This window comes from Engystomops pustulosus, chromosome 1 (genome assembly GCF_040894005.1).
Source record: "Engystomops pustulosus chromosome 1, aEngPut4.maternal, whole genome shotgun sequence".
NCBI lineage: Eukaryota > Metazoa > Chordata > Amphibia > Anura > Leptodactylidae > Engystomops > Engystomops pustulosus.
Genome location: NC_092411.1, coordinates 32199911 through 32226467, shown reverse-complemented (window position 1 = coordinate 32226467; position 26557 = coordinate 32199911). Strand labels below are relative to the sequence as shown.

The window sequence follows — 26557 nt, the reverse complement described above, 5'->3', positions numbered from 1 at the left end:
CCTTTCCCCAAAAAGCTCTACTTATGTCTCATGTGACCAGAGAATATTCTGTCTGGCAAACTCCAGCATGGATTTTTTATGTTTCTGTGTAAGGGGTCTTCCGGGGTATCCTACCATACAGTCCCTTTTCATTCAGACACGGACGGATAGTACAGGGTGACACTGTTGTACCCTCGGACTGCAGGGAGCTTGAACTTGTTTGGATGTTAGTCGAGGTTCTTTATCCACCATCCGCACAATCTTGCTTTGAAATCTTTCGTCAATTTTTCTTTTCCACCCACTGTTATATGTTTGGTGCTGAATTCTATCCAATTTGGCTTTTTGACAATTCTTTTAGTGGTTTTCCATTGAAGACAAATTAAATGAAGATAATAATATCAAAGAATTTCTAATTGCAATCATTTTTTGGAAAAAAATGAATATTATCTGACAGAATTGCAGAGGTGCCAATACTTTTGGCCACCACCGTACATAAAGTAAATATGTTTTCTACAGGATTTTGATGTGGATAACTTGACCCCACCTCCTCCCGCCGTTGCCAAATTTTAGGTGGAAATTACTGACACTATGGGGGTAGTATACTGTGCTTACCATAGTCATATTCTTCAAAGTATGCACCAAACTGAAATATCTACTAGTTACAGTAGATACTTCTCTTTGTAGCATAACCCAAACTTCCCGAAATGTTTAGGCTGGAGGGGGTTACCCCATGAGAGAGAAAGGGCATCGGTTTCTGTTGTAAGTTCTATACAGGGACAAAGCAGAATTATCGTCCAATTCGGACGTGTGTACCCAGTTGCCACTAAAATGTAACTTTTAATGATATTTATTTAAATAAATATCATTAAAAGTTACATTTTAGTGGCAACTGGGTACACACGTCCGAATTGGACGATAATTCTGCTTTATACCGAAACGTACTTAAAGTACCCAGCCGCGAGTCGGTCACAATTTACAAAACTCTATTCCTTGTATAAAGCTATACAGGGACAGGTTCAGAACATTGCATGAAACTTTTCATCTTCCTCATGGGCAGTTTCTTCAATTGTGTCATGCGTATGAGAAGTCAGTGAGAGAAAACACAATCTCACTCAGAGGCAACTGCAACTAGAGGAACTCTCTCATCTATCTATAGCAACTTGTTAGATGCATATTTGAAGGATCATCCGCTGACCTTGAAGGCAAGATGGAAAGTGGATTTTTGGGACAGATGACCAATAGTAGGAGGTTTTGGAAGGAGTCCCATTGCTTTTCCCAGTCTGTCACAATTACACTTTTTGCATAGAGTTTTTGTAAGATCCCTTGTTTGCTAGACAGAATAGGTCTTCGTCCTGACTCCTGCTTTCCCAAATGCTCTATGGTGGAAGCAAAATGTATACATGTGAGTGCCAGAAGCTAGCGAGCTTTTGGTGAGAGGTACTCCAGCTCATAAGCAGTGTACTACCTATTGAACTGGCACAGGAAACCAAGATTTGCCCTTCTTGCCATTATAGAATTAGATAGTATTGCAAGACTGTCCAAATGATTTGATCAAAAGCTGCTCTATTCAACCCTTAAAGAGGTTTGAGAATGAAAGAAAGTTCTCAAATTTTATCCCCTAGTGATGTTTTCACAATAAACACCATTTTAACCCCCTTACTTTGCAATTTTAGTCAATTTTATTGCCATTTTTGGTCACTAAGATTCAAAAATGGTCGAGCACTAGATGAGCAGACACTTCATGTTTCTCTGTGCTATCAGATGCTGTGTGCTGACAATGTGCTTAGATTATCAAGGTATACGGTTTATCTACACTTTCATTTAGATTCTGCAAATTCTTCTAATATCTGAACAAATAGAATAAGAGAGATGTAACAGATCAGATTCAGGAAGTGGATATAAGACAGAATGACAGCTCTGCTAAATCACCTAATCAATTAAACACACAGTCAGCACTGCTATGCCTCCCTCCTCATGGATTAAGAACCTTATCTTGTCTGTAGAGTTTGTAGCTCCTCTACATGCTGCCGCTTGACAGGAAGTGCCTGTATGAAGTATCTGTAGTGCTTTCTGTCTCCTACCCCTCCCCCTGCAGTACATGAGAAGCTATCCATGCCAGAGGAATCTGTCCAATCATAAACAGGAATTTATGGTTGTATCCAGGGACAAACAAAATATAAACTCCAGGACTGACAGGTTGGAATCATATCTTTGTGTTTGTAAATAAGGTCAACAACATTACAATACTTGAATGGAAAGTCTATCTGAAAACTAAAATTGTAAAAGTTATGGGGCCAATGGTTAGATACCTTGGGCCTCTGTCTGCTCAATATATGTTGCTCTGTATCACCCAACATGCAGCATATTCCTCAGATATTTTACTCTTTGGACTTTTTGTGAAGTTTAAAGGGACATCGATGATGTTTTTTAGAATGAAATGCAGCTGTACTGATTCACTCCCCTTGAAGGCTAGGATCACAGTTCGTTTTCAACCTTCTGTTGTAAAAATATGTCGGGTATCGCCCCAACTTTATGATGGAAGGGGAGGCGGTATCCCCTTTTATGCTCATACAATGGGATACTTTCAACTGTCCCATCCCATCCCACAGAAAACATTATTCAAGCAATTTCTTGAGTGATGTAACTGTCCTTATATGGGGTCCGCCCACATCGTACTCTCAGTGGAGGCCGGGGATGGATGCATGCTAGATGACTTCATGTGCCAGTATATCTCTAGGTTTACGCTTAGCATATATGCACCAGCAGATTTCCCAGCGTATACGCTGAATGTATCAAAAAAAATATTATGATTTCCATGGCACTGCCAAACATCTTTGTATACTACTTAGCAGGTCAGCTGAAGTATCTGGGTCCCTGGCTTGACACAGAGACTACTGACCCTACCAAGCAACATTTAGCCTCCTACTTGAACCTACTTGAACCTGCTGTGTCAGGCAGCGAAAAAGATTACCCCGCCTGAAGGAGTTATAGCTCAGACCACATTATGGGGAAATAATATACTAACACACCTTGCAAACTTGAATGAGAGTCACTTCTGGTCGGGTATAGGGGTAAAGACCCTAGAGAATTTATATATTAATGATGTACTGGTCACCTTCGATTACTTGCGGGAAAGGTACGATATCCCCCACAGACAATTCTATAAGTATCTCCAGATCCGCCATGCCCTAGCTGCACAGTTCCCAGGCCCTGATCTACATGTCACCAAATACCCTCTAATTGGGGTGATACGATCCCAGGGCCCTGCAGGCCTTATTTCTTTAATATATTAGCACCTGATCAATGCTAAAGCATCCTCCACTCCCCTGTAAGCTCTAGAGAAGTGGAAATCCTTAATGCTCACTTTAGATGAAGAACAGGTAGAAGAGCTGTGTCAGTCACACCTCTTTGTTTCACCTGCTGTAAATAACAGAATGATACAATTGCATATTATCCACCAGAGTTACCTAACTCCTCTAAGATTATTTAAAATGAAGCAGATTCCCACCCCTGAATGCCATAGGTGTAGGCAGTCACCAGCTGACTTTCACCACATGATATGGGATTGCCCGACTCTACAAGGCTACTGGAAGGAGGTCCTAACTTTGCTTTCGGTGGTGATGGAAAAGCCCATACCCCACACTCTATTTTAGCCAGGAAAGCCACTGTATTGCGGTGGATGGATCCCAGACCCCCCACGTGTAACATGTAGAAAGGTCTGGTGAACACAATAGTGCCCTATGAAAAGGTGATATATGAAGCATAGGAAATGTCCCGCAAAATTTCATAAAGTGTGGGGTAGATGGTGCGACTCCTCCATCACTACCCAGGGGCCTGGGGACATGACAACCGATGCTGAGAACAGGGCTTGACAGGGAAGGGTTATATAATTTACGATAAAGGCTGAAGGATCATTCAGCACAGATCCCCCAAGATGTGTCCACTCAAATAATTCAACGAGAAACTGGTCTTCTCATTTGTCTTCCATTTTCAACTGACTGGAATATGCATATAATCGTTATTAGCAGCAAGTTGTTAGGAAGTTTCACTGTAATGTTTTCTCTGTAACAGATACAAACCACAATCAATAGCATTGTTACATGTAATTGTATGTCGGATGGCAATTATATTCGTAAACACCTACTCGCCGTAACAAATGTATGACATTTTTCTTGTAACCGATGATTGTGTATCTTAATAAAATCGAGTTTAAAAAAAAAACAATTATGATTTCCATGTAACCAAATAGGTTAAAATGTTCATTTCACCTGAATCCTTCTTACCTTCTAAGCACAGCTGAATAAAGTTTCTACAAGCTTTTGGAGCTTCCTTTGACCATAATTCAATGTCTATTTCTCCAGCAGTTGTTTTCAGTAAAACCTAGAATATAAAAATTACTAAAATAAATGCTGGGAAGAATAAATCTATTGACAAAGTACATCAAACATTATTACATGCTGAGCCTGTTTTGTTTATACCATGTATATCATGGAATACTGTAAAATGCAAAACACATTGGAATCCGGAGCAGATATGGGCCTCCACTTGGGGTCTACTGACCGGTCATGAATATTATTTTATGAATAGCATTTATGTAAAAAAAAAAAAATTATATATAATATAATTTTTTTTTTTTTTTAAATAATCCATGATGTAGACTCGGACATGAACGCGATGCTAACGGAACATGTGAACGTGCAGTAAAGATAAATGGCAAATTGATGCTCCTAGCAACAGCTATGTTTGGGCGGGACCCTGAATGGAAACATCGGTTCTGCTCATCTGTACTAATGACATCATGATGTATCATCCACCAGCCATGAGCTTCATTGGGGTAAAACTGTGGTGGTAAGGACATTTATCAAATCACTATGACACATTTCATTTGCATGTCCGATTTTTTTTTTCTGGACTCGTAGAAAAAACTGCATCATGGACTATTTTCTTACTTGCGAACCATGTACTTCCATAGAAATCAATGGGTCCACAAAACCCAAACAATATACGGTACATTCACATGTGGCCCATTTTATTTTCCTCAGGTTGTTTGCAAACCATCTGTTTCTGTTTCTTGTGCATGTGGAAAAAAAAACGGATGTGGACACAATACTGATACGACACGGACTGCAATCGGACACAATTTTAGCGTAATCAACATTCTGACTGAACACCTTCTTAGATGATTGTAGAAAACCAGATTATTTTTTGCCATCTGATTTTTGCAAAGCATCCATTAACAGATAAACCAAATGACGGGCTACAAAATGAGCCCTAAAAACCTGCTGACTACATGAAAGTTTGGATTGACTCTCTGTGCACTTGCTGAATTTCTGGGACTAAACCCACAAATGATGCACTGAATAGACAAGCTGAGTTGAGTTCAGTGATCCTAGTATGGTCCAGTAAATTCTGCAAGTACATGGAGTGACTTTATCGAACCAAATCCGCTCATAGGCAACACAGACTCTGACGCAGGGGCGTAACTACAGCGGTAGCAGCCATAGCAGCTGCTATGGGGCCCACAGTCTCAGGGGGCCCCAACCTTTTGGCCTGACACACTAAAGAATGGAGGATGTGCACCATTATATACATATTATGCTGCACATTGTACGCCATAATATGTATATAACAGGGCACACCTTCCAGAGTACACAGGATGAATCAGCAGCTCAGATAAAAAAATATCAGGGGGAGAGGAAGGGGAGAGCAGAATGACAGGACTAGGGATCTCTTATCTCTAATTCTGACCGTATACTTCCCCCATGTGGTCTGCAGCTACTAGAACAGATCTGTTTATTTGTATAAATATGTGAGTATACAAATATGTATATTTTCTGAGGGAGTGGGGGCCAAATTCAGAAGTCTGCTATGGGGCCCTGCCTCTCCTAGTTACGCCCCTGCTCTGATAGGATGTCCTGAGACATTTAGATAACTGACTAAATAGGAATGGTAGCATCACCATCTCCCCAAGTCAACCATAACACAAGTCATAAACCCGAATATCAAATTTTTGCTGTCATTTTTGTGCCCTATTGTGAATTCCCATGTGGTGTTTTAGTCACGTTTTTAAACGCATCCAAAACGCAAGTGGGAGCGGTTTGGCCAAAACATGCCTGCATTTCATGTGAAATGCATGTGCGTTTTGAACGAACCCCCTCCCACTTGCATTTTGGAAGCATTTAAAAATGCGACAAAAAAGACACATGGGATTGCGCCCTTAGGTGTTGTGCACAATTACATACAGGGAGGCAGTGAGTACAGGTATACAGACCCCTATACACACAGTACCCCCTCTCCTCCCAAATGGTTCGCTCCGGTTACCCCCTCACCTTGCCGTTAGTGGGCGGCTCCTGGATGTAGATATTACTCATTTTCTATCGGCTTCTTCAAAACAAACTGCCGCGTGCAGCCCTGACACTCCGGGATGTACCACTGCGGCAGAAATGGGGGGAGACAAACCAATTCTTACACACGCAAATGCACAATACAGAGAGAAAAATGGAAATCAACGACAAGAGCTAGACTTAATTATAGAAACATACGGGATTATCACCCCAGAACATATAAATAAAGTTTATTTTCCTAAAAAGCGTCCCCCTATTTTGTTGACGCGTCCGCTGTGCGCCTTCTAAACTCGTCTTCCGGAAACAGAGGTTTGGAGTCTTGTGTTCCTGTGTCTGGGGCGAATTATTCTGCAGGGGCTCGAGGTGTAGCGATAAAGACTGCCGTGCTCTATGGCTGTACCAGGTGAGCGGTGACGCGGTCAGGTGTTCTGTGTGAACGCGGTTCTATGGCGCCGGCTCTGAGGATAATGTAGTCTCAATGGCTTCCGCCCACAAGCAGCATCTCCTTACTGGAAAGTTCTGTGAATCTTCCGGAGAATGACTTGGTTCATACTATCTCATAGTAGACTCATAGTAACAGGGAAGCAAATCTTCTACCCAGGATCACAGGGCTGCAGTCTGTGCTGTTGCTTTGTATGACTTTATTAGGATGTGTTCACACATATTTGCAGGTTGAAACCAACCTTCCATTGGATTACAGGAGCCGCAAAGTGTATGAGGGTTTATCTAACATTATGTACATGAGGCCGCCTTTCAAGGTAGCAAAAGGAGGCATTGTTTTCCATTTCACACCTTGGAAAACTTATTTGCCTATTATGTACATGATGTAGAAAAAAAGTTGATTGTTAGAGGCAACCTACCACCACGATTGTACCTATAAAGGTAGAATGGTTAGTAGGTGGATGTATGGGACGTGAGGATAGCCCTTTTTAGAGCTAATCCTCATGTCCCCGATATCTTTTTAAAATCTTTAATACCCTAATATGTCATTTTTCTAAAGAGGCTACTGGGGCGTGGAGTAGCCGGACAGGAGGCTACACGTCGCAGCTACTTCATAATATAATAACAATTCATAGTTTATCATCGTACACAGTATACAGTTGAAAAAAAGACATATGTCCATCAAATTCAACCAAGGAAGGGATTGGATGAGGAAGGGAATTAGGGGAAACAATTCTATATAACATAACCATCAATGTTATTTAGGTGTAAAAAGGCATCTAGACCCTTCTTGAAGCTCTCTGCTGTCCCTGCTGTGACCAGCGCCTGAGGCAGGCTATTCCCGGCGTTGAACCCTGTAGTGCATAATAACACCCAAATGTCCGAAATGCCACTTTTTCAACGTTTTAATTTTTTAAAATCTATTAAACATAATAAAACATTTTATAAATGTAGTTTCCCCATGATCGGACTGACCCGAAGAATAAAGCAAAGTTGTCATCTGGGGCACACAGTGAAGGTCGTAAAAAAGCCCACAAGAAAATGGCGTAATTCCTTTTTCTTCCCACAGATTTCACTGCATCTGGATTTTTTTTCCCCGCTTCACAGTACAAGGCATGGAATATTAAATACCATCCCTAAGAAGTAGAATTTGTTACACAGTAATAAGCCCTTATACAACTCTGTACACGGAAAAATGAAAAAGTTATAGATTTTTGAAGGTGGGGAGTAAAAAGTGAACGAGAAAAAGCTGTGGACTTAAGGGGTTAATGGGGTTCCGACTCTTTTTTTTTTTTCCTGAAATAGGTGCAGGTCCTAGAGGTGAGACCTGCATTTATAATGTTTAGAGGACCTATAATGGCTTCTGAATTGACCTCTCCCTGCTGCCACTAAACTTGACTCTTCTCATGTGAAAATGGGGGGAGAAGAGTCATATTTTCCTGACTTTGAGGGAGATTTTTATATAAGTGAACAAGTGAAATTTACATACCGTAAGTTCTAGAAGGGACATTTCATCTCCTACCTGAAGGGACAAGTAGTTTTTTGAGTAAAAACCTGGTGTCAGGTTCTCTTTAACTCTTGGGTTTCCTAAACCTTGTGTATGCTGGTGTGTGAAAGTCATAAATATTCATTTCATCCGTATTCAATGTGTCACTTTTTTGTGCAAAAGAAATCAGGGCGATTCAGTCCTCTAAAACACGTAATATTAATCGAGTAAACATCCGGAGTAATTTCCATCCTTTCATTACATACTAATGATTGTGCTAGGTGTTGGCTTGGGGTCCACCCCCCACAATGCATCACCAGAGAATAGCACATTGCAGGTAGGAGCCGCACTTACTTGTAAGACCTGCAGCCTCATATTTTTCTACTGAGCCGGGCAGAGGCTTATGTTAACCCTTTCATGACCAAGGGGGATTGGTATCCGCACTTCTATTCTGCACTTTTTTGATGATCTTTACATGTCATCACATATTTAGATTTTTCTTTTGTTTCCCAACGAGGCCTTTTTTCGATTTTTGCATTTCCATTTTTTACTCTCCACATTTAAAATTCTATATTTATTTTTATTTTTCTGTGTAAGGGCTTTTTTTTTTCTGCATAAGTAATTGCACTTTGTGACGGTATTTAATATTCCATGCCGTGTACTGGGATTTGTGGGGAAAAAAAAATTCCAAATGCAGTGAAATTAGTGAAAAAATGCAAGTGCGCCATTTTCTTGTGGGCTTGTTTTTTTATGGCTTTCACTGTGTGCAACAAATTATACATCTCGTTTATTCTTTGGTTCATTGCAATCACCGAGATACAGGCGGTCCCCTAGTTAAGGACACCCGACTTACAGACAACCCATAGTTACAGACGGACCCCTCTGCCCACTGTGACCTCTGGTGAAGCTTTACTATAGTCCCAGATTGCAATAATCAGCCGTAAAGTGTCTGTAATGAAGCTTTATTGATCATTCTTGGTCCAAATACAGCAAAAATTTTGAAACTCCAGTTGTCACTGGGACAAAAGAAAAAAAAATGTCTAGAACTTCAATTATAAAATATAAAGTTTCGACTTGCATACAAATTCAACTTAAGAACAAACCTCCGGACCCTATCCTGTATGTAACCCAGGGACTGCCTGTACTAAATTTAAGCAGGTTTTCTTGTGTTTTAACATTGTGTTTTAAAAACTTAAATCCTCTGTACAAAACAAATTCTTATTGGCACCAGAAGATGGCGAAATAAACTTTTTCATACTTTGGTGTACATTGCTGTGTGTGGTGTCATTTTTTTTGTCACCATTTTGAGGACTGTACAACCTTTTGATCACTTTATAGAAATTTTTATATGCTGCAAAATGTCGGAAAAGTGGTGTTTTGAACGCTATTTTTCTGTTATTTACTGTTTTTATATTTTGATAGATCAGACATTTTTTGGACGTGGCGATACCTTACATGTTTATAATTTATTATAACAGTTCTAGTAAAGGTGGGGGTGATTAGAATTTTATAATAACTTGTTTTAAATTTTTACTATTTTTCAAATCCCCTATGGTACTTCAACCCTAGGTAGTCTGATTGATCACAGTATGGCAGTATATGAGGATTTTACTGATCATCTATCACAATGTGCCACAGGCACAATACATCTCCAGGTTATATACAGCCTCTGGTCTTGCAAAACCCCCAGGCTGTCATGGTGATGCATCATTATTCTGCGATGACGTTACCGGGAGCGATGATCTAAGCCAAGATGATGGTGCCGATGCGGCAATCAAAGGATTAACAATATGCTGCAAAACAATCACCTTGTATGGAGAGGGCACAGCTGACGTGTGCCGTACTAATACATCACATGGTGGTTAGGGGGTTAAAGGAAATCTACCATCAAAATCCAGCATGATAAACCTGGGGCACGTAATAGATCCAGGCACTGGCTGTAGTAATCTTCTTATATTTGTTATTCGTGACCTCCTTCCTTCTAAAATCCAAACTTAAAATGATGCTTATGAGCCTGAAGGGCTCCCGGGGAGTTACCAGAGCCCCTCAGTGCTGTCGCTCTACAGGGTGTTGCGTTGTTCAGGAGCATGTATCCCCCTCACACTGTGGGAGATTATGAGTGATGGGAATGAAACATCCTGTGAAGCCACAGGATGGAGGGGCTATGTTAACGCCCCCAGAGCCCTTTAGGCTTGGTACCATAATGTTAAAAGTTGATTTTAGAACTAAGGAGGCCATGGATAACACATATAAGAAGATTATCACAGTCACGGTGCCTGGATCTATGAGTAAGATAAACCAGGGATATCATGATGGATTTTGATGGTGCAATTGGTGCAGGTCTGGGCCCCTGGGATCCCGTGCAATCTCCTTTACAGCCGGTTGTATAAACATAAACTCTGATGTCTTGTGATCTTTTGTTGTTTGTATAATTCAGCTATTTTGTGGGTTTCTGGTTCTTCCTAGGCCTGTTTTTATTATCTACAACAAAGAACTACATCTGTACAAATATTGTAGGAAGCTCTGGAGCATTTTGCTATTAAGTAACATGAAACTGCACAAAAAAAAAAGCTATTTTATAAATGAGAATACGCGATGGCCATTAGTCGTCTGTTCTAGCTGTATTCATTGTTCAGCTGGATGCTGCAGCAGAGACCTGATTATTTATCCCGAAAACCTTTTAACTATGTCAAAATCACTTGTGCTCAGTCCTGGCCGCCTGAATAGTCCAGGTCAAGATATTATTTGCTGGGGCAGAACAATCAGAGGGAGGATACGATTGGTAGATTTTATTTGTTCATTTTCAGCTAAAAGTGTCTGTACACTGTTTATTATTGGTCCTACTGAACAATTTCCCAATGTTTAGCCACATATATACTGTACATATTACAGAGATGTTTATGTGCTTACATAGATTGCCTCTGTGTGCATGTTTTTAGCAGACTCCCTGATGTTGTAGTCTTTATAGTAATTGCTAGCAGTGACCTAGTGATTACCTCCATAATTATATGACATACATGACAGGTTATGGAATATATTTCCACAAGCTTGCGTATAAATATTCTCTGCTTCTCCTGCTCTATAACATGCTGCATACACATAGGAGACTATGAAGACCAAGCACTACAGGGATACCTCCAGTTTCTGCCAGTTGCTGCACTAGTTGCCTGTCTCCTTCCAAATGAATAACCCTCATCCACAAAGCTCTGCACAATGTTGCGCCTTTCTACCTCTCTTATCTCAGTCTATTCACCAGTGATCTTAGATTATTTTCTTCTCTTATTCGAACCTCCCACTCACATCTCCAGGACTTCTCCAATTCTCTGGAATCCTTATCAGACTAATACCCAACCTCCAAATCTTAAATTGTGCTCTTAAAACCCAACTCTTTAGCCAACCCGCTCGCTAACTGCATGAACTGTCAACTTTCTCTTTACTAACCCATGCTGTCTACCTCGGCATGTGTTATCCGGTAAACGCCGTATATGTCAAGCTCCAGGCTTCTCTGATGGCTGGTTCAAGCGTTCAACCACTTGGATAGGCAGGTTTTAAACTAAACAACCTTATGGGTCCACATTTTCATAGTCATGCAGGATTATATGACAATTAGACTTTAAACTGTCCTAGTTCAGCAAAAAACACCCTTTAAAATGATCCCAAATTACCCTTGGGCTCTCCTGTGTGCGTCACACAGAACGTCTGGCGCTCCTGATTATGCACGCCTCCTGCGTGTAAAGGTTTAGACCCACTCCCTCCAGGTATAGACAGGAGTGTCCAGGGGTAATTTGCATCGAGGAAGGTTTTGGTGCCATTATTTGGGGACAGCTGCCTGGAGAAGAGCCTCGGCTCACCAGCTCCTGCTGCACAGCTGCTTCTTCGTCTTGTGGAATCTATTGATTTCCATGGTCCACATGTGAGAAAAACATACTGCATGCAAGTCTGCACATCACTGCAAAAATGGACATTTGAACAGACCCACAGAGATCAATGGGACTGTATTCTGCAAAAAAACAGGCTGTTCCAGCTGCTGCACCTGTTTTCTTTTTTCTGTGTCTTTTACTCAATAATTCAGATCCTCAATAAGAATAAGTCAGTCCATAAAGAGAGTGTTCACACCTGCAGCTGTGTCTCCGCCCCCCCCTGCGGCTCACCTGCAGCTGTGTCTCCGCCCCCCCCTGCGGCTCACCTGCAGCTGTGTCTCCGCCCCCCCCTGCGGCTCACCTGCAGCTGTGTCTCCGCCCCCCCTGCGGCTCACCTGCAGCTGTGTCTCCGCCCCCCCTGCGGCTCACCTGCAGCTGTGTCTCCGCCCCCCCTGCGGCTCACCTGCAGCTGTGTCTCCTCCCCCCCTGCGGCTCACCTGCAGCTGTGTCTCCGCCCCCCCCCCTGCGGCTCACCTGCAGCTGTGTCTCCGCCCCCCCTGCGGCTCACCTGCAGCTGTGTCTCCGCCCCCCCTGCGGCTCACCTGCAGCTGTGTCTCCGCCCCCTGTGCACCTAGCAGATACCTTCCATACAGATAAAATATCTAAAAAGGTTTTTCCTTTTCTTACTGAAAATTACAGAAGTTTGGAAACGGGATTGTCTGTAAATCTTTATCCCGTATTCCCCTCAATGTTTTGGGGAATTTGAAGGCCGTGTCACCCCAACATGCAAAGTCTTTGTTGTCTTCCTCAAATGTCCAGCATTTTAGCCATATATCATCTCTTTACCATAAAACCCCTAATAATAATGTAAAGATAATTCTATGCAGAAGGTGTTAGGATTCAGCCGTCTCCAGCTCTAATCTCCCTCTAAGCCGGATGTGAATGAGAACTGTTCTCATGGATATTAATATTAATGACTGTAATCTACAAGGTTTAATAATGGATGATGTGAGGACGGCGTCTGTCTTGTCTGTCATTCATGTCAGTGATTCTGACACACAATTATAATGGAATAAATAATTTGACATAAAATCACATTGTTTACCTGAATCAGTCAAGTTTGCCGCTTTGTTTCTTTGTTTCCTTCTGGTTTGTGCCTTACTACGACAGTACTTTATGTCTTCCTGCAGTCCCACGTGCTGTAAGTTACATTCACAACCTGACAACTAAATAATACTAATTCCTTTTACGCAGCGCTGCAGAGTCCCCAATGGGCTCACAATCTAATCAACCTACCAGTATGTTTTGGAGTGTGGGAGGAAACCTGAGGACCCAGTGGAAACCCACGCAAACAGCGATCATACAAACTCTTTGCAGATGTTGACCTGAATGGGACTTGAACTCAGGTCTCCAGCGCTGCAAGGCTGTAATGCTAATCACTGGGTCTCCTTGCTGCAAATACACAGAGAACAGAGCTGTCTGCTTTTATTCTGATCTGATAATGGATATGTCAGCAATGTGTCCTCTAAGAGTAATAACACACAAGTTCTCTTTCTAATTCACTGCCCACAGCCCAGTGTCATTATAGCCATATTGAGACAGACCGGTCCTCTCTGTATAATACAGCAGACACCCGCCCTCAACACAGAATCAGGCCTTATTTGGCGTTTGCATTTATAGCTACATCTTTTAGTTTCTTGTATCTGGTTCTGTAGCCCACAAAGCCATAAGGCCAAATACACACGAACGTGGGGCAGAACGGTGGCTCAGTGGTTAGCATTACAGCCTTGGGGACCTGGTTTCAAGTCACAGGGTCAACATCTGCAAAGAGTTTATATGTTCTCTCTGTGTTTGCGTGGGTTTCCTCCGGGTCCTCTGGTTTTCTCCCACACTCCAAAACATACTGGTAGGTTGATTAGATTGTGAGCCCCATGGGGACAGGGACTGATTTGGCGTGCTCTGTGCAGCGCTGCGTAATCTGTGTGCGCTATATAAGTAAAGAATTATTATTATTAATGTATGCGCTGGGTGGGCATATGTCTGGCACGATAGAGAGGAGGGGTGACCTATCTTTGTATGTATCAGGTCCGTTGGAGTTTACCTTCTTCTTCCTGGTGCATGTAAGTGCATTGGATTGTGTCACAATTTGAATGTTAAATCCTGCGCTCAGTCGGATTGTCTGACGGCTCGCCTCCCCCCGATTTGTGTCGCATGAAAGCCAGCGCAATCCCATCGCATGCCCCACAATCCCTGAAAATGTTGGAAAATCTGAACAAAAGTGCAGCCAAGCACCCTTAGTAAATAAGCCCCAATGTGTTTATATTCTTGGATTGTGGCTGCTCCAAGTTCACAGGTGGATGTATCCTCACACTGCTGTGCTCTTTGGTCTCTGCATTGTGCTGTTCTATAACTCCTCCCTGGCTGGAGCTGTGGAGCAGGGCACTGCAGAGCACAGCAGTGGAGAAGTCCCCGGAGATCAGTCAAAAATGTAAGTAGTGTTTAATTCTTACATTTTGAGCCTTTCATCTTTCACTGGAAATGATTACTTCTGTCTAAAGCCAATTGCTATTCCTGGCGCCATTTTTCTGATCCTGGACTAAAGAGAAAACCGGGGGATACAAGTTTATACTAGAAGCTGGATTTATACATGCAAGTTTATTTTGGGAATCTGGCCTTCTATTCCTCATGTTTCATGTGATGCTGAGCTCCAGTCTCTCCGCAGGAACTAAGTGCCATCCTCAGGACATCGGGCGAGTACAGGACATTAGTCCTACGGTGCGGCTGGAACTCACAGCATCCGACTAATGTAATGGCTTGGGTTTGGCTCAGAGAAACATCTACAGTCCTGTTGCCAAACAGAATCAAAAATCATTTTTTATATATATATATATATAATGTTTTCTTTGTTGCAGGGGTAAACAAAGATAACATCAGAGCGGGATGTAAGAAATGTGGATATCGTAAGTATTCATCACGTTGCTGCACATGGGGTTAATGGCTGTAATTCTCACTGTATGTCTAGGCATAATGGCGCGTTGTTACCGCAGTGCATTGTCTTGTGTTCTACAGGGAAACAGAAAATAATATTCACCCGTAACCATGTACACATCTCTACTCGAAGCGTTCTCACATCTCTCATGAGCTTAAAGGACATCTACCACCAGGATGAAGGATTGTATACCAAGCACACTGACATACTGGTATGTGCCCCCCCCCCCCTGGCACGATCGCTCTTTTTGTAGCTTCTTGTGCCCTTTAAAAAAAATAAATAAATAATGCAAATGAGCCTGAGGGGCTCCAGACTGCATTAACCTATATGGAGCCCTCAGGCTTATTTGCATAATGTTTAAAGATTTTTTATTTTTTTTTTAAATAAGCATATAACAAGCTACAAGAAGAGTAGATCCTGCCAGAGGGGCGCACATTTGTATTTCAGTGTGCTTGATTTACAGTCCTTCATCCTGGTGGTAGGATATGATTAGGACATTAATGTACATCTACCACCAGGATGAAGGATTGTAAACCAAGCACACTGACATACTGATGTGCTCCCTTTCTGGCAGGACCCACTCTTCTTGTAGCTTGTTATGCGCTGATTAAATTATGCAAATGAGCCTCTGGGCCCCATATAGGTTAATGCAGTCTGGGGCCCCTGGGCCCCAAGCTACAAGAAGGGCGATCCTACCAGAAGTTGCACACACCAGTATGTAAGTGTGCTTGGTTTACAATCCTTCATCCTGGTGGTAGATCTACATTTAATGTCACAAATGAGTCACTTTTTGACTGAAATGAGTAAGTAACTGTTAGGGGCTCCAGCAGGAGCTCTCTCTGGCTCTACTGTATAGGTTCATGCTTTTAGTTCTCTGCTTGTCTTGCAGGGTGGCGCAGTCCTTGCTGCCACATTGCTTGGCACATCATGGTAACTACTAGAGCGGATGTGTTCTGTCTTTTTCTAATATTTCTTCCCCTACCTCTGCACGCTGGTGTATTCTTTAAAAAATTGAATCTTGGACCGTAACTGATCACTGAACAAAGAACTTGTGAAAAGTGGCAGCACCCAAGATGGTTATAAATTGTCATCTAATTCTAGTTAGCCGCCCTGGAGCTCCCTCTTATTTGCCGTTCATCATCATTGTATTGTGGTGGTACTTATGGTTGTGTCCTGTACAGCTGGCCACTTGACCTTTGAATGCCGAAACTTCCTGCGAGTGGACCCCCAGAGGGACATCGTGTTAGATGTCAGCAGCACCAGCAGTGAGGATAGCGAGGAGGAAGTAGAAGTTGGAAAAAAAGCCCCGATCTCTGCAGATAAGACAAGTAAGTGAACTTTCCCAGCTATGACCTTGTATATTGTAATTATTCATTCCCATTTACATGCATGAGCTGTTCAACTAGATTTAATTTCCCCTGGCATTGTGCAAACCTGAAGAAATTCAATTGTACTCCTTCAATTGTCCTCCTCTAATATTTATATATCCAATTATGCTCCAGCAGTCTGAGAAATCATGTGATGATGTTTACCGCATAAGTCTTGAGATGTTGTTCTCAAGAACGGGACCCCAGCCAATCCACTGAATGGTGGCCCCGTCCTCACCATAGGGTGAAACAGCATTCAATAGCATGAGAGTAGCAGAACTTGCTGAGCACAGCACTCTGGTATCTCCAGCACTCATGTTCCCATCTGAGAGTGCCAGATATAACCAAGCACTGTGCTCAGCAATTTCCAACACTCCTTTGCTATTGAATGGAGCGGCAGTATACATGCTCAACTTGCTTCTCCACCCATTAGTGACAACAGAATCCGCATTGCTAGCAGTAGGACCCTCACCAATCAGCTTGTTATCCCCTGTGAATAGGGGATAACTTGCAGATTTGATACAACCCATTTAAACGGGTCTGTTGGTGCATCATTTATCTTATCTTTTTTGAACCCCTGCATCGTGTACTGACCCACAGGGATAACGTGGTACAAGATTTACTCCTTGGAAAAGAATCCATTTTGCTACAAGCTACACAGAACTTTTTCCAACATGCCAGAATTTTTGCACCAAGAAAAAGGGTGTGGCGGAAAGGGATGTCGTTTTAAAATGGGGTTGTGTTAAAAATGGGTTGTGGCTGAAATCCTTCATTTGAGATGTGGCATAAGAGTCCGGTATGTAGATATTTACTTTACCCGTGACACTGTGTATTATATTTGGTGCAGCTTCTCGGTGATTATACTGGAAAGTTGCAGAACATCTCTGTATACAGTGAAAAGTGTCTATATAGTTGTATTTCCTTAAATTAAAGGAAACCTACCAGGGTGGTAGGTGGATCAATGGGACGTGAGGATAGCCCTTTTAAGGGCTAATCCTCACGTCCCCACACTTTTTTGATAACTTTTATTACACATATATTCAAATTTACTTATGCGGCTACTGGTGGTGGAGTAGCCGCATCTGAGGTTACACGAGGCGGCTACTCCACGCCCCGGTAGCCACTTTACCCCTCCTACTCACCCATCTTCGGAGCGCAGCTCCGCGTAGCTGCGCGCCCTCGTCCGGCGATCCTGCCATCTGCGCATGCGCAGAAGAGCAGGCCTGCGCCTGCGCGGTCACTGCTCCGAAACAGGCGTGGGCTTGCTCTTCTGCGGATCGCCGAAGATGGGTGAGTAGGAGGGGTAAAGTGGCTACCGGGGCGTGGAGTAGCCGCCTCGTGTAACCTCAGATGCGGCTACTCCACGCCCCAGTAGCCGCATAAGTAAATTTGAATATATGTGTAATAAAAGTTATCAAAAAAGCCCCTTTTTAAGGGCTAATCCTCACGTCCCATTGATCCACCTACCACCCAATCTACCTTTATAGGTAGATTTGTGGTGGTAGGTGCCCTTTAAGTGCTCCGCATTTATGCCATGTCATGGCTCTACAGGTCTGTGCTGTCCTGCTTGTCTCTATGCTACCTCATTGCTCTCAGCTACCATTAGTACAATGCGGGTCCAACTTATTACCTTTCAGGATTTTTTTTTATTTTAAATTGACTCGACTCTGTCTCATTTATTAAGTGCCATCGAATAGATTTCAGTACCCAGCAGTCATCTGAAATTCGCTTCTCCTAAAAGCCTTGTTCTCTTTTTTTGGGGTCTCTAGGTTTCATAATGGCTTATTCATGATTTTTAAATGGAACCAGTCATCAGATTATTATAGGAACAAACATGGAAATGGCATTCTATATGCAAAGCACTTTACTTTTTCTCACAAAAATGAAAGTTTATCTACTTCAGGGAGGGAGTTGAGAGAGACAGCAGTGCGTGACTGACTATAGAGAATTTCTGAGGGAGGGGGGAATGAGGGAGTTGAGAGAGACGTTGGCTGTGTGGGACTGGCTAAAGAGAACTTCTAAAGGAATGTGGGATAAGGGAGTGACTCGCTGAAGAGAAATTGTCTCCTCATTCCTCTCTCCTTCATTCCTAAGGGGGAAGCTGGTTAGCAGCGCCAGCTTGGAAAATAACTGTAATAAAAATATTTTTTCGGAAAATGGTGGCTCAAATCCCAATGATAGAGGCATCCGTGAAACATGCATATAGATGTCTAAAAGGTACTGTGTGTTTTGTGGTGGTGGTGGGGTTGCAGATGACCGGTTCTCTTTAAGTTTCTACCTACCCGTCTTGTTAAAAAAAAAATCGGCAGAGATAATATTCTGCATTTTCTCCTTTATTGGGCTTCATGTGTACAATTTATAATTTGCAGAGAAGCGAGTATACCTCCTGGTGGAGCTTTTATTGGGCACAGGGGAGGTTTGGGGCAGAGCTTGCAATGGCGCTGTTGTTATTTATTGCAGTTGTCAATAGTTCATAGCTGTGGTCTCCTGCTTGGCCTACACTCTCTTGCAGGCTCGAGTAATTATTTTAAGGGACCCCAGGCTTGAGTAATTATTTTACCTTGCACTTTTATGATGAAATTGGAATGTGAAACTCAGGTCATATTGCTATACCTACATGATTGAGGTTCCTACTATCATAAGTTTCTGAGGAAAGTCTTCCGGCCGTTCCTCCTATACTGACACAATTAAAGGGGTATTCTGATCTGGGCATTTACATGTGTAAACATTTCTTCAATTGGATGTTATTAAACAAATGTTCCTGTGTGAAGATAATTTCTCAGAAATGTAGCCATTGTTCCTTAGAAACGAGATAGCTTCCTCTGATTCGACCACCTCACATTTTGGTAGCAATGGCCACAGATGCGCTATTAAGTCCTGTCCGACTGCTTGGCTTCAGCGTTCATTGCTACAGGACAACTGTGGGACATGTAGTAACTCCCGGACATTTTATATACACATATACGTTTTTGTTTCTTTGTGCAATCCCTCCAGCAGAGGTGGCCGTATCCAAGAACAGTCTTGTTATCACTACTTTTATGAGAAATTATCTTCACACAGGTAGATTTTTTTTTGATAGGATCTTGGTGAAGAAATGTTTTTATATATGGCAGATTAATGAAACTGAATGTCCAGACGAGAATACCCCTTTAAGTAGCTGCATCTTGAAGCCCCGGCAGGTGGCACAGTGGAAAGTTACTTGCTGGGACCTTCATGAAGAGAATCTTTATTTAATGAACTTGGAGCCGCACTTCCAATGACATATATTGAACCTCCAGTGGCTTTCAGAGCCATCACCATCTGCCTATAATCCATATCCTTCTCATGGCAACTGCTTGTAATGGAATAAATTATTGCTGCAAGTACTGGACTCCCTCCTCCACTTGGATGCTACAAGCACAACTCTCTCTTTTGTCAAATTTAAAGGGGTTTTCCACGGGGTAGTGCTGAGACCCCCACAGATTGTGAGAACTAATTACGAGACGCTAATGTTTTTTGCCCTTTGCTGCAGTATAATGCTGTCACTTTTTTCCAGTCCCTTAGGGGTTAATCAGATTTCTGGGAAACCTCTGACTATTTTTGTAAGGATTCTTACTTTGCAGCATTTTCCCCACTCCCGCCTAAAACATTTGCACAGCACTGTTCAAAGCACATAATAATAACATGAAGGTCTATGATCTTCTCTTACATCATAAAATTGTGTTAAATTCCCCACGTCTAATTATTATGCAGTGTGATGTGTGCACATGTATACGGTGGAGCAAGGAGGATTGCTCAGATTACCAGAAAAATGTAATTATGTCTGTAAATGCGGTATAATGCACTAGAATTATATTCATTTTCTTCACGGTCAAGTCTTGAGAAAGCGTTAAACTCTGCCTCTTCTGAACAAGGATGTTACAAGGAGCGTTACCTCAGAGTTCATAGTAACGGGATTGAGAATAATTAAGCGGATAATTATGGTGCAGTAAGTTTCATGGAAGTGGCACTCGTGATCGCACCTGTACGAGCGGAAAAATAAAAAAAGCTCCGCACAAAAGGAACCAGAGACAAAGAGGCAGCTGTCACTCTGGAGTCATTAACATCGGATAAATTATATATACAGTATATGTGTTATAATCTATAAGATTTTACATTTATATGTAAGTTTGGCTACATGAATCTCTCGTTTTAGGATAGGATCAACATATATGTCAGGACAGCTCCTCTATTCATATACTGGCAGATGGAGGCTTCCTATTCGCCTGCACAGAAACACAGGATGGAAAAACGCAGCAAGCAATGTAAATGCTCAGCGGAGGCCATAATAGCCTACAGGGGACAGATGCAACTGTGTGGCATCCATCCCCAGCCTCTGCCGAGTATATACAATGGGTGTAACCCAGTGATGTAACTGTCCATGTATAGAAGCAATTCACTAGCTGCTGCCGATGTTCACTCCTCTTCCTACTTTCATGGGGAGGGGGGGACAGGAGCACATATTTATTTCTCCACCCGGCCTTGTGCTCGTCCGGAATGTGGTCCGGATGAAGGGGAAGGGGAAGGGGAAGCTGCAGCAGTCTATGTGCTTGTGTCTTGGTCTCCACATGCATTCTTCCTCCACACCATCCCTGCCTACTCAATCCATATGACAAGAAGTGGGGAGGAGAGGATACTGAGACATAGGTTACAGCTACCCCCTCTCAGGGGACTCGCCACGCGCTGCTGGCAGGAATCCAGATAATGTGAAATAAACTTGTATAAATTTCAATGCTTGAGAATGCTGACAACAGCATTTTTAAAATCCTACATAGCATAGGCATATTGCAACCTGTCACGCCCTAAAAATGACATTCCAGGTGGCATGCCTGCTTTCAGAACTGTTCAATTTTAGTTTTGTCAGACCACAGGGCATGTTTCCAAAAATTAAAGTCTTTGTTCCTATGTGCACTTGCAAACATGCCATGTTGGTTGTGCAGTGCTGTAAGGTCTTGTTGACACCTATGGCTCTCATAGGAGTGTGAGGGGACATTACCATTCTTTTATCTGTGATCCCTGGCCCCTGTTCTTGCCATCCATTGGTCAGCCAGTTATGATGGAAAACCCGTATAATGAGAGAGAGCGAAAGGAAAAGCTCAACAAATCATATAATCAGCAGAAATGGTGCCATATGTCTATATAAACACACATTGGGGGACATTAATCGCCTCCATTTTAGCGCACAAAAAGGCAAAAGCCACTACTATATTTTTCTTTTTCATGTAAGTGCGCTACAATTGACTCCTGTGCACTGTGGCCTTTGTACATGTTATTAATGCATAAGCATGTCGGGGCGCGTGCACACGTTCCGCCAGCGTCAGTAATGCGACGCTAGCGTACAGGGGGGCGGGGCTCGAGCCGATCTCATATGCGTTTCCATTGATAACCTGATAGCATGCGTTTCCTGGGAAATGAGCCCCTCCCCTTTGCGCTAGCTTCTCATTATGAACACGCCGCTAGCGGAACACGTGAACGCGGCCTCATAGTGCAGAGGACACCTCCCCCCCCCCCCCCCCCCGCCCTTTATAAGCCGACACCCAAAGAGTTTGTCAAAAGTAGACAAAATGTAATCTGAGCACATCCGCTCCATCGTGTTTCCTCATGACATGAAGGACAGAAGACACGTAGGTGCAGTAGGCCCATTGTGGCAGAGCCTTGGTTCTAGTATTATAGTTTTTAATGTAATTTGATGTCAGGCATTTTGTGATGTGTCTGAGGTAAAATTGTTTTTGTTGTCCATGGAAACCAATCAGAGCTCAGCTTTAATTTTATAAATGGCTGTGGGAAAATGAAAGCTGAACTCTGATTGGATGCTATGGGCAGCTAGGACAGTCTTTTACCTCCGTTTTACCTCATGTTTTTATGTTGTCTTTGTAGAAAGCCATTTCTTTTAGCAGATTGTAGATTTTCTGGCACACAAAAGGCGGCACTTTTCTTTCCGGGATCTAATAAGCCCTGATATATTTCCTCCAGAGACAGCATTCACAATGTGATTTATGTTTTTCCGACCACTTCAGATATGGAAATGGTTTCTTTGTGTTCAGCAAATAATAGTTTTAGATTTACAGTAATACCAGACTGGACTTTTCTTACGCTGTTTAGTACCAGGACAAAGCCAGTTGAGCATTTTGCCTTTTGGATAAAATCGACAAACAACATTTATCAGTGTCTGATCCTGGATGATAATTCTGCCAGTGTATATATGACTGTCCAGTTGTAATTTGCACCGTCTATTGGTTGGGGTAGCTTAATGCGCCAAAATAACAACTTTTTAGGCGCACCAACATTTTACTTAAACATCAAACCCCTTCTTTCCTAGGTCTTCTGTGCCTAAAACTGATCTAAAACCCTTAAAGTACACTCACCGGCCACTTTATTAGGTACACCTGTCCAACTGCTCGTTAACACTTAATTTCTAATCAGCCAATCACATGGCGGCAACTCAGTGCATGTAGGCATGTAGACATGGTCAAGACAATCTCCTGCAGTTCAAACCGAGCATCAGTATGGGGAAGAAAGGTGATTTGAGTGCCTTTGAACGTGGCATGGTTGTTGGTGCCAGAAGGGCTGGTCTGAGTATTTCAGAAACTGCTGATCTACGGGGATTTTCATGCACAACCATCTCTAGGGTTTACAGAGAATGGTCCGAAAAAGAAAAAACATTCAGTGAGCGGCAGTTCTGTGGGCGGAAATGCCTTGTTGATGCCAGAGGTCAGAGGAGAATGGGCGGACTGGTTCGAGCTGATAGAAAGGCAACAGTGACTCAAATCACCACCCGTTACAACCAAGGTAGGCAGAAGAGCATCTCTGAACGCACAGTACGTCGAACTTTGAGGCAGATGGGCTACAGCAGCAGAAGACCACACCGGGTGCCACTCCTTTCAGCTAAGAACAGGAAACTGAGGCTACAATTTGCACAAGCTCATCGAAATTGGACAGTAGAAGATTGGAAAAACGTTGCCTGGTCTGATGAGTCTCGATTTCTGCTGCGACATTCGGATGGTAGGGTCAGAATTTGGCGTCAACAACATGAAAGCATAGATCCATCCTGCCTTGTATCAACGGTTCAGGCTGGTGGTGGTGGTGTCATGGTGTGGGGAATATTTTCTTGGCACTCTTTGGGCCTCTTGGTACCAATTGAGCATCGTTGCAACGCCACAGCCTACCTGAGTATTGTTGCTGACCATGTCCATCCCTTTATGACCACAATGTACCCAACATCTGATGGCTACTTTCAGCAGGATAATGCGCCATGTCATAAAGCTGGAATCATCTCAGACTGGTTTCTTGAACATGACAATGAGGTCACTGGACTCAAATGGCCTCCACAGTCACCAGATCTCAATCCAATAGAGCATCTTCGGGATGTGGTGGAACGGGAGATTCGCATCATGGATGTGCAGCCGACAAATCTGCGGCAACTGTGTGATGCCATCATGTCAATATGGACCAAAATCTCTGAGGAATGCTTCCAGCACCTTGTTGTATCTATGCCACGAAGAATTGAGGCAGTTCTGAAGGCAAAAGGGGGTCCAACCCGTTACTAGCATGGTGTACCTAATAAAGTGGCCGGTGAGTGTAAATCTACCATCATGATAAACCAGGGACACTTACTCCTAGATCCAGGCACCATGACTGGTAATCTTAATATATATGTTATCCATGGCCGCTTTCCCTCTAAAATCAACTTTTATAATTATTCTAATGAGCCAGAAGGGCCCTGGTGAGCATTTTCAGAGCGCCTCCATGCTGTAGCTTTACATTGTGAAGGAACACCCCCCCCCCCCCCCCCCCAACAAAATTCAGTAATTTTTACTCACAGAGATGGTGTGTGTGTGTGTGCTGTAATCCAGGCTTTACTGTGCGCTTGGAATCTTTATCTGATTTTCAGATATTCTTCTTTTCGTACTGGTATTACGTACAATTATTGTGTCTAATCCTGATCTGATGTCTAGATTTTTGCAGGTTGGGGGAAGGGGGTTTTGCAGGATTTATAAGTACATTGCATCAACATTTTCACTTTAATTTCCTCTCAAACTAGTAACATATTAATTGCCTCTAATTCCGCTCTCGTGGCAGAAGCTGCTTTACAAGTGTTTTATCTTTAAAGCTAATTTCCCTTTTTAACACCTACATTGTCTCCCTTGGCGTAAAATTCACATATAACACAAGGCTCTGCTAGCTACATAACTCCAGAAACATTCCATGAAGTTCATATACCGTATTTTCCAGACTTTAAAGGGGTTATTATATGTCCACATCGTACACCTTATACTGAAGATCTGCTATTGCTATGTAATAGGTATAGTATGCGAGTCATTGGTATGGTATAGGACAGTGATGGCGAACTTTATAGAGACCGAGTGCCCAAACTACAACCAAGACCCATCGCCAAGTGCCAACACAGAAATGTAATTAGTGATTTATACTCCCTTCTCTGTCACTTTCATTCATATCAGCACCCTGATTACACCAATAAAGCAGAAAATAGAAGAAATTTGGATGATCATTGTAGCTTCCCTCCAGGGTCCCATAAACAGGAAGAATTGTCAGGGCCGGAGCAGGAGCTACAATGATAATCCAGATCTGTCCACACCTTCCCACTTCTCCAGTAGTCCCAGGGAGTGCTGTCACTTTAAAATATCTCTGTGCACAGCAAGTCCTGAGCTGTCTGGGACTGCAGGAAGATACCTGGAGTCATCTCTGGTGATGGCCTGAGTGCCCACAGAAAGGGCTCAGAGTGCCACCTCTGGCACCAGTGCCATAGGTTCACCACCACTGGTATAGTATGTGGAGTCATGATCTCTACTCGGAGAGATGGACCCATGTTATGGAGGGATAACATAAAAAACCTCTTTCTGGAATAATTGTGGGTAGAAACTGAAGATCTTATATGGGGTTGTTTAGCTCTATCCTATTATATTATTATTATTATTATAATAATAATTATTCAAACTTTAGAGAATAGATTAAAGGCACAATTAACAAGGTATAGTGTACAACAGTAGACCCAAGTTACTATGCGTTTACTATTATAGTAATAGTAGGAGCTTATTACCGCAGACTGCTCGCCACACACACCTGTACCAGCGACCATGCTGACATTTTCTCCATGTACAGTACAGCCTTTCACTTATGTTACGATTTGCACAGTTGTCCTTCTTTTTGCTATTTCTGTGTAAGATTACACATGATTCCAGTACAGGATTCTCCTTATACGTACCGGACCGACCCCCCACGGTATAGTCTGAGTAGCGCTGTTTGGGTCATTTATCAAAAGAAATATGTTGGCATTTTTTGACTTTTTAAAACCAGATAACAAATTATGTAATAACTTTTTCTAATTTGTTTAGAAGCTGACTCGCGCATGTATCGCCTTCTGTGGAAGTGAGCTCTGATCGCGTGTGTTAACCTGTTAAATCCCCCAAATCAGCGAAACCACGGCATTGAGGCCGCGTTCACTTGTGGTGGTTTATTTGTGTTTTGAAAAGCAATACAACAGCTGAGGAGAAGAGATTTGCCTAATTATATTGTTGTTACCCTTTATTATAATAATAATCTTTATATAGCGCTATCAAATTCCATAGCGCATTTATGTTTACAAAATGCATGCATTAACATTGCTTCTTGTAAAGGCAAATGTTAACAGCAATGTAATTTGACAAAACTGTTGTATTGCGTTTCAAAACACTAAGTAAACGCCACATGTGAACGCAGCCTAAAATTGCGTTCTGGATGTTCTTCCAGGATCTTACTTTCCCTGTGTCAATCTATACAGTTGCAGTTACAATACATTCAGTATCAGAATTAAAATGCTACTGGCCCTTTAATCAGTCATGTGACTTGGTCCCTGTGGAGGTGACACAGGACAGAAGATGGCCTCTGGTCACATGCCCACATAACATGTCCTGCACCTGCCTGGGCAGGTCATGTGATCATCACAATGTTTGGCTGTAGTTGGTTAGTTGCAGTGCATAATGTATGGCCAGTGTTGTGATGAGACCCATCTCAGTGAGGTAATAATAATAATAATTCTTTATTTACATAGCGCCTACAGATTACGCTGCACAAAG

General features: G+C 42.5%; 2 protein-coding genes across 3 annotated transcripts in view; one reads left to right on the top strand and one right to left on the bottom strand.

Moving 5' to 3' along the window:
• The window catches only part of CWC27 (CWC27 spliceosome associated cyclophilin), a 121853-nt gene extending 115117 nt beyond the window's left edge, over nt 1–6736 (bottom strand). Inside the window, exons 1-3 of one of the 2 annotated variants that reach the window (XM_072137156.1) lie at nt 6522–6736; nt 6309–6411; nt 4263–4359 (exon numbers count right to left, since the gene is read on the bottom strand). In XM_072137156.1, the coding sequence (XP_071993257.1) occupies nt 4263–4359; nt 6309–6350 (139 nt within the window). In that variant the 5' untranslated portion in view covers nt 6351–6411; nt 6522–6736. Of the gene's footprint in view, nt 1–4262; nt 4360–6308 lie in introns of both variants that reach the window. The other variant, XM_072137147.1, reaches the window with a different exon arrangement.
• The window catches only part of SREK1IP1 (SREK1 interacting protein 1), a 28344-nt gene continuing 8355 nt past the window's right edge, over nt 6569–26557 (top strand). Inside the window, exons 1-3 of the mRNA XM_072137168.1 lie at nt 6569–6726; nt 15023–15070; nt 16281–16427. Coding sequence (XP_071993269.1) covers nt 6714–6726; nt 15023–15070; nt 16281–16427 — 208 coding nt within the window. The 5' untranslated portion in view covers nt 6569–6713. The remainder of the gene's footprint in view (nt 6727–15022; nt 15071–16280; nt 16428–26557) is intronic.